Source organism: Brassica oleracea, chromosome C4 (assembly GCF_000695525.1).
Source record: "Brassica oleracea var. oleracea cultivar TO1000 chromosome C4, BOL, whole genome shotgun sequence".
Classification (NCBI taxonomy): Eukaryota; Viridiplantae; Streptophyta; class Magnoliopsida; order Brassicales; family Brassicaceae; genus Brassica; species Brassica oleracea.
In genome coordinates this window covers 4127878-4141922 of record NC_027751.1, presented here as the reverse complement: position 1 = coordinate 4141922, position 14045 = coordinate 4127878, and the positions used below count along the sequence as shown (strand labels likewise).

The following is a 14045-nucleotide window of genomic DNA, read 5'->3' as shown; positions in this document are numbered from 1 at the left end:
GTACTACGATGGTTTTGTATCCACAATAATACGTTAATGATGGAACTTTGATCGGTTTTCTCTGTTCTAAGTAAGCTGAGTTTTTGTCGTTTATAATATAAATTCTTGTAAATATTGATGCCAATTGTCAAATTTCTTAATCAAAGAATCTGTATATTTTCCAATTGAGTATTTTGTTTTCTGGTGGGAAGTGGGTCTACCACTAAATGACACATTTTTTTTAACCATCTACTCTCGTGCTTCGAGCTTCTGTCTCGTGAGTTTTTATTATATTATATTTTCATTAACAGTGGAGGCAGTACTCGGAGTGTGTCAGGTCAGGTACCATCACTAGTAGTTCTTTACATCTGCACTATCTCTTTTCCTCTTCTTGCAAGCATTGGATTGGATTCTCAAAAGGTAAAAGTGTTTATGCTTCTTTTTTTCTTTCTGATCAACACTGCATGAATGAATCATATAAAGATCAGTTTTGATTCATACAGTATGTTATTTGATTGTACTCACAGTTTTTTTCTGACTGTAGAAGAGGAGAAAACAGAAAGAAGAAGAAGAAAGAGCAGTGTGGATTTTTAATGGAGAAAGAGATTTATACAAGACATCTATCAAGAGAAGGGACAGGATGTGTTTGGTTGTTTATGAACATGTTTGATCTCAGGCATGGTGGATCTAACCATAAGCTTTTGTTGGATAGGAAACGTGGAAGCAAACGTATCACAGGTTTGGTCATCAGACATCATTAAGAAAATGTGTCTGAAACAAAAAATAAATAAATATTATCACTTAGTTGGCTAATGTTACAATGCAGGTACTGAGACTAAGGTAGAGAAGCAGCTTACCTGTGACTGTGACTGTGAGGTCTTGGTTTAACTTCTTGTTGGATTTTTGTAAACTAAACTTGTTTTTATTGTGAGGAATATAATAATTGATGTAGATTGTTGTTATTGTTGTTGTTTCAGAAGAGTGTTAAGAAACTCATTGAAGAGGAGATTGATGAGAAGACTCACCAAAAGTGTGATACTACTGAATGCAGAGGAAGGACAAAGGCAAGAAACAAGAAGATGAGAAGTAGAACCTGCAGCAAAACCAATGAGGACATCAATGCTTTGATCACTGGTGATGATGATCATGCAGAGAAGAAACCAGATGATCAGTGTCCAAGAACTTCTCAGAGCGATGCTGATTCAATAAATGACGATGATTCCGAAGAGAAGTTCAGTGAGTTGATAAAGCGTTTGATAGCTCAGAAGGAAAGCGAGGTAGAGAGCTGCAAGAGCTTTGTGGATGATGATTCTAAAGAAGAATCATTCCTAAACATTGGTACTTCACCAGTTTCTCTAGATTCTCATAGAATCAAAGAGACAAGCTCTCCAAATGAAAGCAGACCACAAACAATTGTAGTATTGAAACCTGAGCCAAGTTGTTTTGATCTTGTTTCATCACCTGGAAGACATGCTACAAGAAACAAGGCCAAGAACGAGAGATTCGGTTCTCGCTTCACTCTCAGCAGAATCAGAAGAAGACTAAAGTCTCCAAAGAGTCCATGCGATGCTCAACTTGAATCTGATCAAGATCCAGATGCATTGTCATCATCTAACATGAGTCAAAACTCTTGTTTGGGAGAGGAGATAGAGACTAGCTCCGGGCGGCATGATGTTTCAGATGGAGAAATATTGCCTGAAGCTAATAATGATGAAGGTTCAAAGAAGAGTATGTGTGGGATATACATTGCAGCCAAGAAACACCTCTCTGAGATGCTAGCAGAAGGAGGCATAGATGTTGGTTCACATGATAAGGAAGTGCCAAGAATCCTAGGGAAGATCCTTGCTCTCCCTCTGTTCTCCACACCAGAACACAGTCCAAGAATGTCGACAATGGCTCGTGATGTTGTTGAACATCAGATAACCGAGAAACCGAATATTCAAGAATGCAGTTCAGAAGATTACTATGAGACACTTGGATTGGATTCAAACAAACATGAAGAAACAGCTTCTACAGGTGATTCTTCTTCCTTCTTGTTCTTTTGATCTGATTCTTTATCAGCCTTGGAACTAACTGCTTTTAATGAGTTACCAGCAGGTGTTTCAGACAATGGGAAAGATAAGTTTGAAACTCACCAAGATTCATATGTTGATGAAGATAAGCTTGAAACTCATGATGAACATAAGCACACACAACCCTTGGACAAGGTTTGAAGCCTTGTGTACATGTAACGTTTTCAATTGTTTTCTTAAAGGAAAGCTCATGTTTCCTGCTTTATACTTACTCAGGAAACATATGAAGAGAAACATTCACCTTGTTCACCACCAAGTTCTTCAGTAAAAATGTCTGAGTGCCAAGACAATGCCAATGATGTGCCAGGAAAATCAAGTCCTGTGTCTGTGCTTGAGCCTTTCTTTACAGATGATGAAACAAGTTCAAGTACCTCAAGGTTCTCTGCAGGTAAGTAGTTTGTTTGATCAAAGTTTTGTTCAAAGCTCAGTTTCCAACCTTGTTTTTATTGATTCATTTAGTTGAAATGAGGTTGAAACCTCTGTGCATAAGATTCGAAGAACCTGACTCTCCAAGACCAGAGAAAGACAACAATGCCAAAACTATAACTGATGATAAAGAATTGGCACTTGCATACATTCAAGAAGTGGTGACATCCTCAGAGTTAAACTGGGAAGAGCTTTTAGCCAGATCTTTTTACTCAGAGCAGGTTCTTGAGCAGGCTCTAATGGATGACATAGACTTCTGTTCTACAACCTTCTGCAGTGATAAGAAACTGCTCTTTGACTGTATCAATGAAGTTCTTATGAAGTTTTGTAGGCATGGTCCTTGGATCTCATTATCCAAACCAGCAGTCAGGTTTTGTGGTCCAGACATGGAGAATGCTGTTGAAGTGGTGCAAGAAGAGGTTTACTGGCATCTCTTACCTTTGCCTTCTCCTCACACGATGGACCAGATAGTGCGCAAAGATCTGGCTAGGACTGGATGCTGGATGGACCTCAGATTCGATATCGGCTGCATCTGTTCTCAAACTGGTGAATTAATTCTTGAAGAACTATTGGAAGAGATTATCAGCACATGCACAGACTTGTTCCAGTAAAATAAAACATCAATGCAGTCACTACCAGAAAGATACACATGATCATCAAGAGGCTCCTTTGTTTACTATGTATAGTTTCACTTCCACTTCCATGTACAAGCACTAGTTTTACTTATTGTGCAGATTACACACAGTCACAGCTTTTAATACCCCCAAAGACTGTAAAACTTTTTTTTTTCTGTAGAGTTATGTGTTCTGTTGTGAATGTTAAGCTGTATGTTGTTGTTATATGAGGATGAATAAGATGAGGCTTGAACTTAAGTACCAGTGACATCTTGGTTCATTATGTTTCAGCTTGTTCTTAAAGTAATGATGAGAGATTTAGGGATGTGCTTAACAAAAAGAAATCAAAGTCCTTTTAAGATTCAGAACACAATCATAACCAACACACAAAAACATTTTGTTTTGTATTCTCATTACACTCAGAAGAAGAAAAACTTAGTATTGAAACCTTAATCATCTCTGTTCCTCACTGTTCTGTCCACGTAGAGAACATCATCAATCCACGACACAACATTATAAGCCAAACCTTCTAAGACCCTCGAATAGCTCTCCAATACAGCCTTGCCCACATCCTATTCAAACCAAAAAAACACACACAAAATTGGAACCGAAATTTTATAGGATATTAGCCGGTTCCTAACATTGCTATCCGAACCGAACTGAAAACCAAAATAACTGAACCGAAATCCATAAATAACCGAACGATTCCTATATCACAAAAACCAAAAGAATGAAAACCAAACGTCCATGCCTACCTAGAATATTTGATAATCAAATAATATTAATCTTAAAACAAAATGTAAAAAGGTTCTATGAGGACTACTCACTCGGTTATACTGAATCTTGCAGATGTCAAGTGAGGTCTGAGAGAGTTCAGGGAATCTCTGTTTCAGACAGAACAGTAAGCTCCTAGCTCGAGCTGCGAGAATGTGGTTCTTGTCATTCCCAGCGTCGCCGCCCATATCTTTCATCATGTCCCATGAGGATTTAGAGTGAGCCAACCCTCCGGTCTTACGCCTCCATGTAACTAGTGAAGCCTCGACTTTGTCAGCTAGCTCAAGCGCTTCATGCTCCGATGAAATCTTCAAGATATCAAGAAGCTGGTCTGGATAAAACTTCTCAGCTGTGCACAGTTGCTTGTATATCACGTCTCCTACACTTGCTTTCCCACTCTATTCAAAAAAGAACAAAAATACCTTATTGATTACAACATTTTCACATGTACATAATGTTATCATATAGGATTAATAACAACGTTTCAAAAATCGTTAGTAGCGTTTTGTATAGGAAAAATTATGTGTTTGATTAAAAAACTATTTTGATGAAATATTAAATTTTTGATATATTGAAACAATCAAATAAACTTGTGAACTTATATTAATAAGCAAAATTAAAATGTATCATAGTTTTTTTATAGATAAATTGATGGTGAAGACGATATAACTAAACTAGTCATAATTCACTTTTATATTACTTCGTTTAATTGGTTTAGATCAATTTAGATCGACGTGAACCAAATTAAATTGATTTGAACCAATTTAAACCAAAAGGTTACATAAATAGGATTTTTAAAAAATCATTTCGGTTTTGACTGTTTAGACCGATTTTTTAATATACCTTTGGGAGAGTGGTGAGGTAAGAGTCAGGAATATCCATGTCATTAAGAGTGGAGTCGTTAATGGCCAATGCAGCCTTATGTATCTGATTAGCACAGTCACGTTTGTGACGCAAATTCTTCCGTTCATTTTCTGATAAACCTTCAGCAGGAACACATGGCACAGGAAGCCACCACTTCTCGTCTTTCCGTTGAACCACAACTTTCCGAAACGATCCTGAATCTCTACCACCATTGTTAGAGTTCATTGATGAGCTTCCTCTCTCCACGTACCAGAACTCATTCTCCGTAAAACCATCCAATATATCCTACAAAAATTCAAAGTCAAATAGTGAATCTTGATTTATCAATGTGTCTTATTTCCAGTATTCAACTTACCATGAGCATATTATCGAGTTTTCTCAAAGCAGGAAGATTCATGAGAATATCAGATCTTAGTTTTGTTTCCGTTATCTGAAAATTTTGAACAAAAAAAAAGATCAAACTTTAAAGGGTTTTTTTTTAGGTTGCGTGAGACACAAGTAAGGTAGTTGTTTTTACCTCAACATTATTACCAAGAGATCTTGGAACAACTTCAACAATGTAATCACATATAGACATAAAACAATTCATCTCACGTTTCCATAGATCCTTCTTCTCTGTACTCAATGGTTGCAATCTCAAACTCTGTCCAAACACAGTCGCTGCAAAACAATACCCATTATCAAATACTCTGTTTTCGAAAACAGAGCAAAGGAGACAAAAAAAAAAAAAAATGAAATTAAGAAGACGAACGAACCATAGAGATTAGTTATGGAGTTAGAGACAGTAACAGCAGTGCAAACTCCTTTCCCACTTCCCGACATATCTTCACCGAGCAACAGCTTCGCGAATCTTTCCCTCATCATCTCCAGCTCTGCACTAACAAAAGTCTGAATCAATCGAAATGAAACAGAGTGATAAAAGTTTCAATCTTTTTCTAAAGAGTAGTTACCTGCGTCTTCTGCAGAGTCAACGTCACTGTCTCGATCATGATCTTCTCCATCGCCGTCGACGTTATCTTTTGGTTCCACGGCGTCTTCGGAGAGATCTTCTTCATGGACAACGGCGTTTGTGTTTGACGGCCGGTTATAGAAGCTCTGAACGTCGAACCGGTGAGATAAACCGGAGATATCTGAGTATGTTCTCCGGTACGGTGAAGAGACGGAGCTTGTCGGAGTTTCAGAGGCAGATACCTCGTTTTGGTCGGAACTCGGTGAGCTCTCCATCGAGACTCTGTGTAATGATCGAGTTTCAATGTTCGTTGGCTCTAATGAACGTGATGAATGTTAAGACATGGAGGCTCCCCACTTTCGCCTCGAATTAATATTATTATTTTAAAAATTTAAAACTGATAAAATAATGATTATCTCCGGAGTGTGTTTGATCTGATTGTGGGGAGAGACGTGCCTTCCACATTTAGCTAATCAAATCTCATAATGAAGGTTTACTATGTATGCGTTAGGTGTAAGTATATCATTCAAAGTTGTCCATCATGTCCAACATTTGTAGCATAATATATCTCCATTTGTAGCATAATATATCATCATATTTGTAGCATAATATATCATCATATTTGTAGCATAATATATCGCCATTTCATATTTTTCATATTAATATTTGTCAATGTATAATTCATATAAGTTTTATCTACATTTATTGCGATTTTTCCAAGTTTTATTTTAACTTATCAGAATTATATTTCGATTTGCAACATTTTTTAGTGACACTTGTAAACTTTTTTTTTTTTTTTTTTTTTTTTTGTAACATTCACTTGTAAACTTTAATGCAAGTTTTTTACTATTGAACGTTTTTTATTGTTTGGTCAAAGAGTATTCAACGTAAACCCACGGGACGAAAGAGAGGTTTTTAAGCCATGTATTGTTTTGTCAAAGTCGTTTTCCTTTGCTTTTCTTAAAACAGGATGCATTTCACGTTAAACAGTGTAAAACATCACGTAGTTTATCGATACTGTGTGAAAACTACAATACTAGACTATCACATCACGAGAACTGTGACCGGGTCAGGCAAGTCACGTGACTGAACCAGGAGAGCCTTCTGTGCCGCAGAAGAGCATCGAAATCTCGTGACGGNGTCTCTCCGCTCTTCCTCACCCTCACACACACACACACACACACGCCTAGTTCGTGCCAAACCCTTAGCTTCACACACACCTCCTTTCTCCCAGACACGCTTGAGTCGCTCCACACGCGTGAAACCTCGTCTTTTCCAATTTCACGCCGCACGCTCCTCCACGCGCCTTCCCGGATCCGCCCTTTTTCACCCCGCCGGAGAGATCCACCGTCTTCTTATCCTCTCCCGTGGACACCAACAGGTCCGTAAAATTGTCGATCGGCTCCTAAAGTTCGAGTCTTTTTTAGTATTAGCCATCGATTTTCCCAGAAAGACCGACACTTTCCTCCCATTCGGACCATTTTCGAGAGAATTGAGCTAGAAATTTACTCTCTTAGGACCAGATGTTGTGCTTATGTCTAAAAATTGAAATTCCCCATGAACAGAACACTAAAACTCTGTTTTTTTTCCTCACAAAGTTTTCGACTTTATGAAAATGCTGATATTAATTTTTGTCTTGTAGGCTTTGTGGTGAGTTTAGGAATACTTTGCTGATTCATCGTCCAGTAGGCATACGTACACGTGGAGTATTCAAAAGATCGAAGCTTTACACCAATAGACCATTCTTGAGGAGCAAGGCTTTTAAGTTATGGTAACAGATACGCAGAAGCTGCTTGGAACCAGCGAAGAGGATGAAGAGGAAGAAGAGATGGATGCGGACGTGAAGGAGGAAGATGACGGAGATCGACGGAACAGAGGATCACACGCAGCTTCGGGGAGTAGTAACGACGAGTTTATGTTTCAGCAGTCGTCGATGCAAGACCAAGTCGACACTCCTGGGGGAAGCCGCAGGAGCAGACCGGTCGAAGAGAAGGAAAGGACTAAGCTGAGAGAGAGGCATCGGAGAGCTATAACCGCAAGGATCCTAGGCGGGTTAAGAAGGCATGGGAACTATAATCTTAGAGTGAGAGCTGATATTAACGATGTTATCGCCGCTTTGGCGAGGGAAGCTGGGTGGGTTGTTCTCCCTGATGGAACTACTTTCCCATCCAAGTCTCAGGTCAGTGATGTTTAGTAATGTTTGTAATCCATTTGCAAGCAGATGCTAAATCGTTTTTCGTTGTGTTTAGGGGACAAAGCCTCCTGCGGTTGTTGCTGGTTCATCAGCACATCAGTCTTCACCTCCTGCACTTAGAGGAGGATCGTTATCTGGGCATAGAAGTCCAACGGAGCTCAACACGTGCCGTATGAAAGGTGTTTTCGCACCTACTCCATCGCCGTATGATGTACAATCTTCAGAACTGGTTGGCAGTTTAAACAAGGCTGATGGGCTTATTGGTTGTTCGGTCGATGTCATCAACTCTAAACAGGTAGCTCCACTGCACTATTACAAACTCCTTTCGTTTCATATTAAGTGTCATTGTAGAAAAAAATGTTCGGTACTTTCAAAATTTATTAATTTTATTCAGCAATTTATTTTTCTATTGGTTGAAATATGGTTAGGTGTATAGGTAATTGTGTTTTTATATAGAAAATGTGCAAAACTAATTGTTTCTTTAATCTGTGTGCACAAACTCAAAACGACCCTTAAAATGAAACGGAGGGAGTATGAAATAGAAACTTGAACTCTGATGATTCTTTTCCACGTTTTGTGTTTGGTAGATTCTCGAGATTCCTCCAAATATGACAGAACAAGATTTCTCTGGTACTCCTTATGTTCCGGTTTATGTGATGTTACCAGTAAGCAACTTTGAATCTTTATCCTTTACTTATCCTGAACTTTCTCCTTACTGATTAAATCTCCTTCTCCACGTCAACAGCTAGGGGTTATCAACATGAAGTGTGAACTGGCTGATAGAGACGGACTGCTAAAGCACTTGAGGATATTGAAGTCAATCCAGGTAGATGGAGTTAAAGTGGATTGCTGGTGGGGGATAGCTGAGTGTCATTCACCTCAGGAATATAACTGGAATGGTTATAGGCAGCTTTTTCAGATAGTCCGTGATCTTAATCTTAAGATACAGGTCTCTGTCTTATGTCTGCTTGTTGTTGCGTTATTGTATAAGCATCTCACTTTCTTTTCCTTCTTGTTTAGGTTCTGATGTCCTTTCATGAATGTGGAGGCAATGTTGGTGATGATGTCTGCATTCCACTTCCTCATTGGGTGGCAGAGATAGGGAGAACCAATCCTGACATTTATTTCACTGATAGAGAGGGTAGACGAAACCCTGAGTGTCTTTCTTGGGGTATAGACAAGGAACGTGTTCTAAGAGGCAGAACTGCACTTGAGGTATACTTTTGTCTCTATCTGTCAGTGGATTCTTGAACACCTAATGATTTTCTACATGCTTTTAGGTGTACTTTGATTACATGAGAAGTTTCCGGATAGAACTTGCCGAGTTCGTAGAGGATGGTGTCATATCTATGGTTGAAATTGGACTAGGCCCTTGTGGAGAGCTACGGTATCCTTCTTGTCCCATAAAGCATGGGTGGCGTTATCCAGGTGTTGGAGAGTTTCAGGTATCTTTCCTTTCATCAGTTTTAAACAATCTTCGAGAAATGGTTAGGCGGTAACTACACACATAAAGAGGACTAACAATTAGGCGGATTATTCGAGGCCTAGTAGTTAACAAATTATTGATTTATTTTATTTATATTCTACACTATATAATTTTAGATTTAATTATAAAATTATTTTGATAAATTATCAAAATTATATATACAAAACAAAAAGAAAAATTAGACAAATTTGTGGATTATATTAACACTAGTACTTAATTGAACACATTTAGATCGATTTAAACCGATTTGACTCGTATAAATCAGATTCTAAGAAAATTGTTTTGTTTATGACCGATTTGCCGCCTAGGCCTGTTTTTAGGACTAAATATTCTTGAGACAGCCAAGCCTCACAGCTAGACTATTACCACTTCAACATAATGACCATTCTGTTGCACCGGTACAGTGTTATGACAAGTATCTCCTGAAGAGCCTGAGGAAAGCAGCAGAATCAAGAGGGCACCCGTTTTGGGCTCGAGGCCCAGAGAACGCCGGCTCCTACAACTCCCAACCGCAGGGAACCGGTTTCTTCTGCGATGGAGGTGACTACGACGGCCTCTACGGGAGATTCTTTCTCAAATGGTATTCACAGGTTTTGATAGACCACGCTGACAAAGTCCTCTCCCTCGCTAAACTAGTCTTTGACACTAGCTGCATCGCCGCCAAGGTGAATTTATTGATTTATTATACTTGTCTAATCCCATTTTAAGACTTTTTTTTTTTATTTTAATCATAATTGAGCTTTGTAAAACACAGCTCCCAGACGTTCACTGGTGGTACAGAACAGCAAGCCACGCAGCTGAGCTAACCGCTGGGTTCTACAACCCGAGCAACCGAGATGGTTACGCTGAGATTGCGTCTACGCTGAAGAAGCATGGCGCCGCTTTGAGTTTTGTGTCGGGGGAAGTGCAAGTTCTGAACCGTCCGGATGATTTCTCAGGAGCATTAGGAGAGCCTGAGGCAGTTGCTTGGCAGGTAAAGAATAAGAAAAAAAATCTGTTTTAAGCTTTTGTTCCATCTCTTGACACCTCTATATATTTGCAGGTGTTTAACGCTGCGTGGGATACGGATACGCCGATAGCTAGAGAGAACTCGCTTCCTTGCCATGATAGAGTTGGGTTTAACAAAATGTTGGAGAGTGTCAAGTTTCCAAACGATCCAGATAGAAGGCATTTGTCATCGTTTGCATACAGTAGGCTCGTTCCTGCTCTTATGGAAGGACATAACCTTGTTGAGTTTGACCGGTTTGTTAAAAAACTTCATGGTAAGTTAAAGATAAATCACATTCCCATCATCCATCATTATTGTTTCAAGTCTCTGAAAAATTGTAATCTCTCTCTCTGTCTCTGCTACAGGGGGAGCTGTAATGGATCATCAGCATCATCATCAACAGGTGTAGAGTTTAGTTTGTCTCATAATAAAAAAAAAAGATGAGCTAAGATTATCCACTGTCAATGTTGTTAATTCTAGCAGTTTAGCATATTTTCTTGTAAATTTTATTTATTAAAAAATTAAGAGAAAGATACATTACTAAAAAGCCTCATGTGGCTTTGGCTTATATCATCTGATATTTGTTAGCCATAGTACTTATTAATACATATTTGTTACTTCCATATTTTGAGATTTATTATCATTAGTTAATAATGGACTGACATTCAGTCCCATGCAAATTTGAAGAAGTTGAGGAAGGTCGTTGGAACAGTTATGCCTCGTGCGAAAGGCTAAAAACGACAGCGTTCCGACTTCTCAGCTTTTGTTTTCGGATTAGTGGGCTTATGTTGAGGCTTATGCGCTTTGTTTTAGTTTAGTGGGCCTATGTTGTATACATTAATATATCCAAGCCCATAAAGTTCCATAGTTGTCGCTCTCGTTTAAATCTCTAGGGTTTATATAGAAGGCGCCTCTGGTTCGAGCCTGAGAAGCAGAGGTTTGATTGGAAGTAGAGAAAGAATGTCGAAGAAGAATAACTTAGCCAAGAGAGAGAAGCAACACGAGTACAATCTCCAAAGTACGTTTCTTTTTAATCAATCTATCAGTACAAATACGCATGTGTCTATCTACGTTCTCAACTAAATTTTCGATTTGCAGAGGAGAAAGAACTACAGGATAAGAAAATTAAGAAGCTTCAGGCCAACAAGAACAAGATGAAAGTAAAACACCTTTTCCTCTGTCTCTTTATCGCTTATTATGTCTAATTTTTAGTTCATATATGTTTTGAAATCTTGTCTGAAGCTTAGAGTTAGCGTATGGTATCTGTCGTTGGTTGATTTTGGTGTGAAAAGGTTGATGGTAGTGGTAAGAAGAAGAAAGGTGGATTCTCAGTTGGCAAGAAGAAGTTGAAGACTAAGTTGACTCCTGCTTCTAAAGCTAAAGCTGCTCAAGCTATGGAGCTAGACAATTGAGAAAAGATCCTGTTTTTTTGTTTTCACTTGTATGTAAACTGTTCTTCATTTTTGATCTTTGTCAATTCATTTTGAAGAAATCAGTTTAAAGCTATCCTCTGTTTTTTTTATTCTTCTTGTAGGTTTAGAACTTCTATGTATGACTCTTCCTTTTGAGCTCAATACTTATCGGATGGCCTGTTTAATTGTTTCTAATGTTCAAATTCAGCATTGCATTATAAACACTGTCACATATTACATGGTACATTAACGTTGGATCCCTGATGTGGAAAAGAATCTCAAAGGCTTTGAGAGGTTACATTTTATTACATCAATGGGTCGCTATTGTCATGTTTTGACAATTAACTTGTTATTTTTTTTTTTTGTATAATACATACTCAATTAAGTAGTACTGGTTAGGGGAAAGTGTATGTGTATATACAAAACTCAGTGTTGAAGAGACTTCTTTTGTTCCTCCCAGTACTCATTAGTCCACTTCTCCACTTCTTTCTCAACACTTTTTTTCTTTTCTAAAAACTTCTTGAGCTCATCTTCTTCAAAAGGTGGAGGCATCTCACAAGAGCCCTTGTTGCTCGGAGACAGAATCAATGAGTCGTCCATATATTGTCTCATTCGACCTCCCTTAACTGGACACGCCATTGTCTCTGGACACACTTCCTTAGCTCCTTCAGGCACTTCCACATTCATCTTCATCAACTTCCCACAGCTTTGCAATATATGAAACATATAATCATACACATGTTTCATTTGTAGGTTCTTAATGTCAGATAACAAACTAAGTTCCACATTGGAGAATTAGACAAATAGTGTCTAATATATAAAGAGATGTCCAACTCTAATTAGTACAAGGTCTTTTGGAAAGGAAACCAAAAGTAAAACCATGCAGGTTTGCCTAAGGCCCAAAGTGAACAATATCGTACTAATCGGACAATATAGAATTGGACATGGGCTCACACAATTCCAACAATTGGTATCAGAGTGGTTGACGAGAAATCTGCAAGAAGACCAAAATACCCTTCGAGTAGGAACGTGACCCATCGAGTCAGGATTGGGAGGTGTGTGTGGCAGAGATCAAGTCAAAAGATCCTGAAAGTCAGTTGTGGGACAGGAGATGAATATCGTTAGTTTGAAGAGGAGAATGTGAGATAACAAACTAAGTCTCACATTGGAGAATTAGACAAGGAGTGTCTAATATATAAAGAGATGTCCAACTCTAATTAGTACGAGGCATTTTGGAAAGGAAACCAAAAGTACAACCATGCAGGCTTGCCTAAGGTCCAAAGTGGACAATATAGAGTTGGACACGGAATTTCACAATTCCAACACTTAAGTACATATCCAGTTCCATTTCTTCCTATAGTTTTTGCCTGTAAAATAAGTGAAGATCATCATATAACATCATAATCAGTTTCTAAAAATGACTTGACTGGTTTATGTTATATTGTTACTACCTTTTTGGTATTTGTTGCCCCATTGGACGGCAAAGATGATGTCATTGCTTTTTTTATGAAGTCTAATAGGCCAATAATGTTCCATTGGAACTCAACTTCTAGTGATGAAGTCAAAGTAAAAATGTTTTATGGGAAGTGCCATAATGTCACAAGCTGATATATACTTCTCGCTCACTGACCAAGCCCTTCCTTCTATATAAATCTTGTACCTTATATTATCCAAAGAGAAAAAAGAAAAATTTCAAATCACTATCTCACTACAAGAAAACAGCAAGGATACTGAGGGAAAAAAGACGTGCCAGACCCGTAGTTTTTTTTTTCTAAAACTCAGAATGTTTTATTTTTATTTGTACAACTTTGAATATTAACTAATATGATTTCAATTTTAATTTTAATTTTCTATTTTCGAATTTAAATTTCAAAAATTTTATTTTTAAAAAAAAATTAATATTTTTTACATTCCGAGGAAATTAATTATATTTTTTACTCGATCGATCGATGCGTTTTTGGACATATATCCATCGATCGATCCGTTTATAAAAAAAATTTCGGAATATACCGAGGAAAATGTCTCTCGGTATATTCCGAGGAACATGTCCCTCGATATATTCAGAGGAAAGGTGTCCCTCGGTATATTCCGAACGTTTTTTTATAAACAGATCGATCGATGGATATATGTCCAAAAACGCATCGATCGATCGAGTAAAAAATATAATTAATTTCCTCGGAATGTAAAAAATATTAATTTTTTTTTAAAAATAAAATTTTTGAAATTTAAATTCGAAAATATAAAATTAAAATTAAAATTGAAATCATATTAATTAATATTCAAAGTT

The 14045-nt window shown here is 37.8% G+C and overlaps 4 protein-coding genes across 8 annotated transcripts; 3 read left to right on the top strand and 1 right to left on the bottom strand.

The window, feature by feature from the left end:
* The first annotated feature begins 290 nt into the window (after nucleotides 1-290).
* Nucleotides 291-3355, top strand: LOC106337404. 3 transcript variants are annotated; one of them, XM_013776505.1, is made up of 7 exons: nucleotides 291-399; nucleotides 524-717; nucleotides 806-855; nucleotides 960-1995; nucleotides 2074-2186; nucleotides 2268-2439; nucleotides 2511-3355. In XM_013776505.1, exons 2-7 carry the CDS (start codon nucleotides 573-575, stop codon nucleotides 3086-3088), a joined length of 2094 nt encoding a protein of 697 aa, XP_013631959.1. In that variant the 5' UTR covers nucleotides 291-399; nucleotides 524-572; the 3' UTR covers nucleotides 3089-3355. The 3 variants fall into 3 exon arrangements, with proteins under 3 accessions (XP_013631959.1, XP_013631958.1, XP_013631957.1); XM_013776504.1 differs by having other exon boundaries at nucleotides 957-1995; nucleotides 2077-2186; XM_013776503.1 differs by having other exon boundaries at nucleotides 957-1995.
* Nucleotides 3356-3437: 82 nt separating this feature from the next.
* Nucleotides 3438-6035, bottom strand: LOC106340394 (rop guanine nucleotide exchange factor 4). Its single transcript, XM_013779276.1, has 7 exons — nucleotides 5680-6035; nucleotides 5485-5601; nucleotides 5247-5389; nucleotides 5085-5159; nucleotides 4709-5014; nucleotides 3919-4263; nucleotides 3438-3663 (listed from the first exon to the last, which is right to left on the bottom strand). The coding sequence occupies exons 1-7, from the start codon at nucleotides 5951-5953 to the stop codon at nucleotides 3541-3543; spliced, it is 1383 nt and encodes a 460-aa protein (XP_013634730.1). The 5' UTR covers nucleotides 5954-6035; the 3' UTR covers nucleotides 3438-3540.
* A 791-nt stretch (nucleotides 6036-6826) lies between these two features.
* LOC106343040 (beta-amylase 7) lies at nucleotides 6827-10776 on the top strand. Its single transcript, XM_013782154.1, has 11 exons — nucleotides 6827-7059; nucleotides 7321-7857; nucleotides 7928-8167; nucleotides 8460-8537; nucleotides 8618-8821; nucleotides 8893-9087; nucleotides 9153-9317; nucleotides 9763-10023; nucleotides 10113-10331; nucleotides 10401-10620; nucleotides 10712-10776. Exons 2-11 carry the CDS (start codon nucleotides 7447-7449, stop codon nucleotides 10753-10755), a joined length of 2037 nt encoding a protein of 678 aa, XP_013637608.1. The 5' UTR covers nucleotides 6827-7059; nucleotides 7321-7446; the 3' UTR covers nucleotides 10756-10776.
* A 480-nt stretch (nucleotides 10777-11256) lies between these two features.
* On the top strand, nucleotides 11257-11945 carry LOC106341122. 3 transcript variants are annotated; one of them, XM_013779942.1, is made up of 4 exons: nucleotides 11257-11364; nucleotides 11445-11506; nucleotides 11639-11787; nucleotides 11881-11918. In XM_013779942.1, the coding sequence occupies exons 1-3, from the start codon at nucleotides 11307-11309 to the stop codon at nucleotides 11756-11758; spliced, it is 240 nt and encodes a 79-aa protein (XP_013635396.1). In that variant the 5' UTR covers nucleotides 11257-11306; the 3' UTR covers nucleotides 11759-11787; nucleotides 11881-11918. The 3 variants fall into 3 exon arrangements, with proteins under 3 accessions (XP_013635396.1, XP_013635395.1, XP_013635397.1); XM_013779941.1 differs by having other exon boundaries at nucleotides 11639-11945; XM_013779943.1 differs by having other exon boundaries at nucleotides 11589-11945.
* The last annotated feature ends 2100 nt before the right edge of the window (nucleotides 11946-14045 follow it).

What these genes read in the sequence shown, in the direction of transcription:
- LOC106337404 (XM_013776503.1), top strand. Translation starts at nt 573, where the DNA reads ATGGAGAAAGAGATTTATACAAGACATCTATCAAGAGAAGGGACAGGA. An exon ending in TGGAAGCAAACGTATCACAG is followed by an intron (nt 718 to 805) that starts GTTTGGTCATCA and finishes GTTACAATGCAG; the next exon opens with GTACTGAGACTAAGGTAGAG. An exon ending in ACACACAACCCTTGGACAAG is followed by an intron (nt 2,187 to 2,267) that starts GTTTGAAGCCTT and finishes ATACTTACTCAG; the next exon opens with GAAACATATGAAGAGAAACA.
- LOC106340394 (XM_013779276.1), bottom strand. Translation starts at nt 5,953, where the DNA reads ATGGAGAGCTCACCGAGTTCCGACCAAAACGAGGTATCTGCCTCTGAA. An exon ending in TGACTCTGCAGAAGACGCAG is followed by an intron (nt 5,602 to 5,679) that starts GTAACTACTCTT and finishes TTGTTAGTGCAG; the next exon opens with AGCTGGAGATGATGAGGGAA. An exon ending in GCAAGATTCAGTATAACCGA is followed by an intron (nt 3,664 to 3,918) that starts GTGAGTAGTCCT and finishes TGGTTTGAATAG; the next exon opens with GATGTGGGCAAGGCTGTATT.
- LOC106341122 (XM_013779941.1), top strand. Translation starts at nt 11,307, where the DNA reads ATGTCGAAGAAGAATAACTTAGCCAAGAGAGAGAAGCAACACGAGTAC. An exon ending in ACACGAGTACAATCTCCAAA is followed by an intron (nt 11,365 to 11,444) that starts GTACGTTTCTTT and finishes TTCGATTTGCAG; the next exon opens with AGGAGAAAGAACTACAGGAT. An exon ending in CCAACAAGAACAAGATGAAA is followed by an intron (nt 11,507 to 11,638) that starts GTAAAACACCTT and finishes TGGTGTGAAAAG; the next exon opens with GTTGATGGTAGTGGTAAGAA.
- LOC106343040 (XM_013782154.1), top strand. Translation starts at nt 7,447, where the DNA reads ATGGTAACAGATACGCAGAAGCTGCTTGGAACCAGCGAAGAGGATGAA. An exon ending in ATCTTAATCTTAAGATACAG is followed by an intron (nt 8,822 to 8,892) that starts GTCTCTGTCTTA and finishes CTTCTTGTTTAG; the next exon opens with GTTCTGATGTCCTTTCATGA. An exon ending in CTGAGGCAGTTGCTTGGCAG is followed by an intron (nt 10,332 to 10,400) that starts GTAAAGAATAAG and finishes ATATATTTGCAG; the next exon opens with GTGTTTAACGCTGCGTGGGA.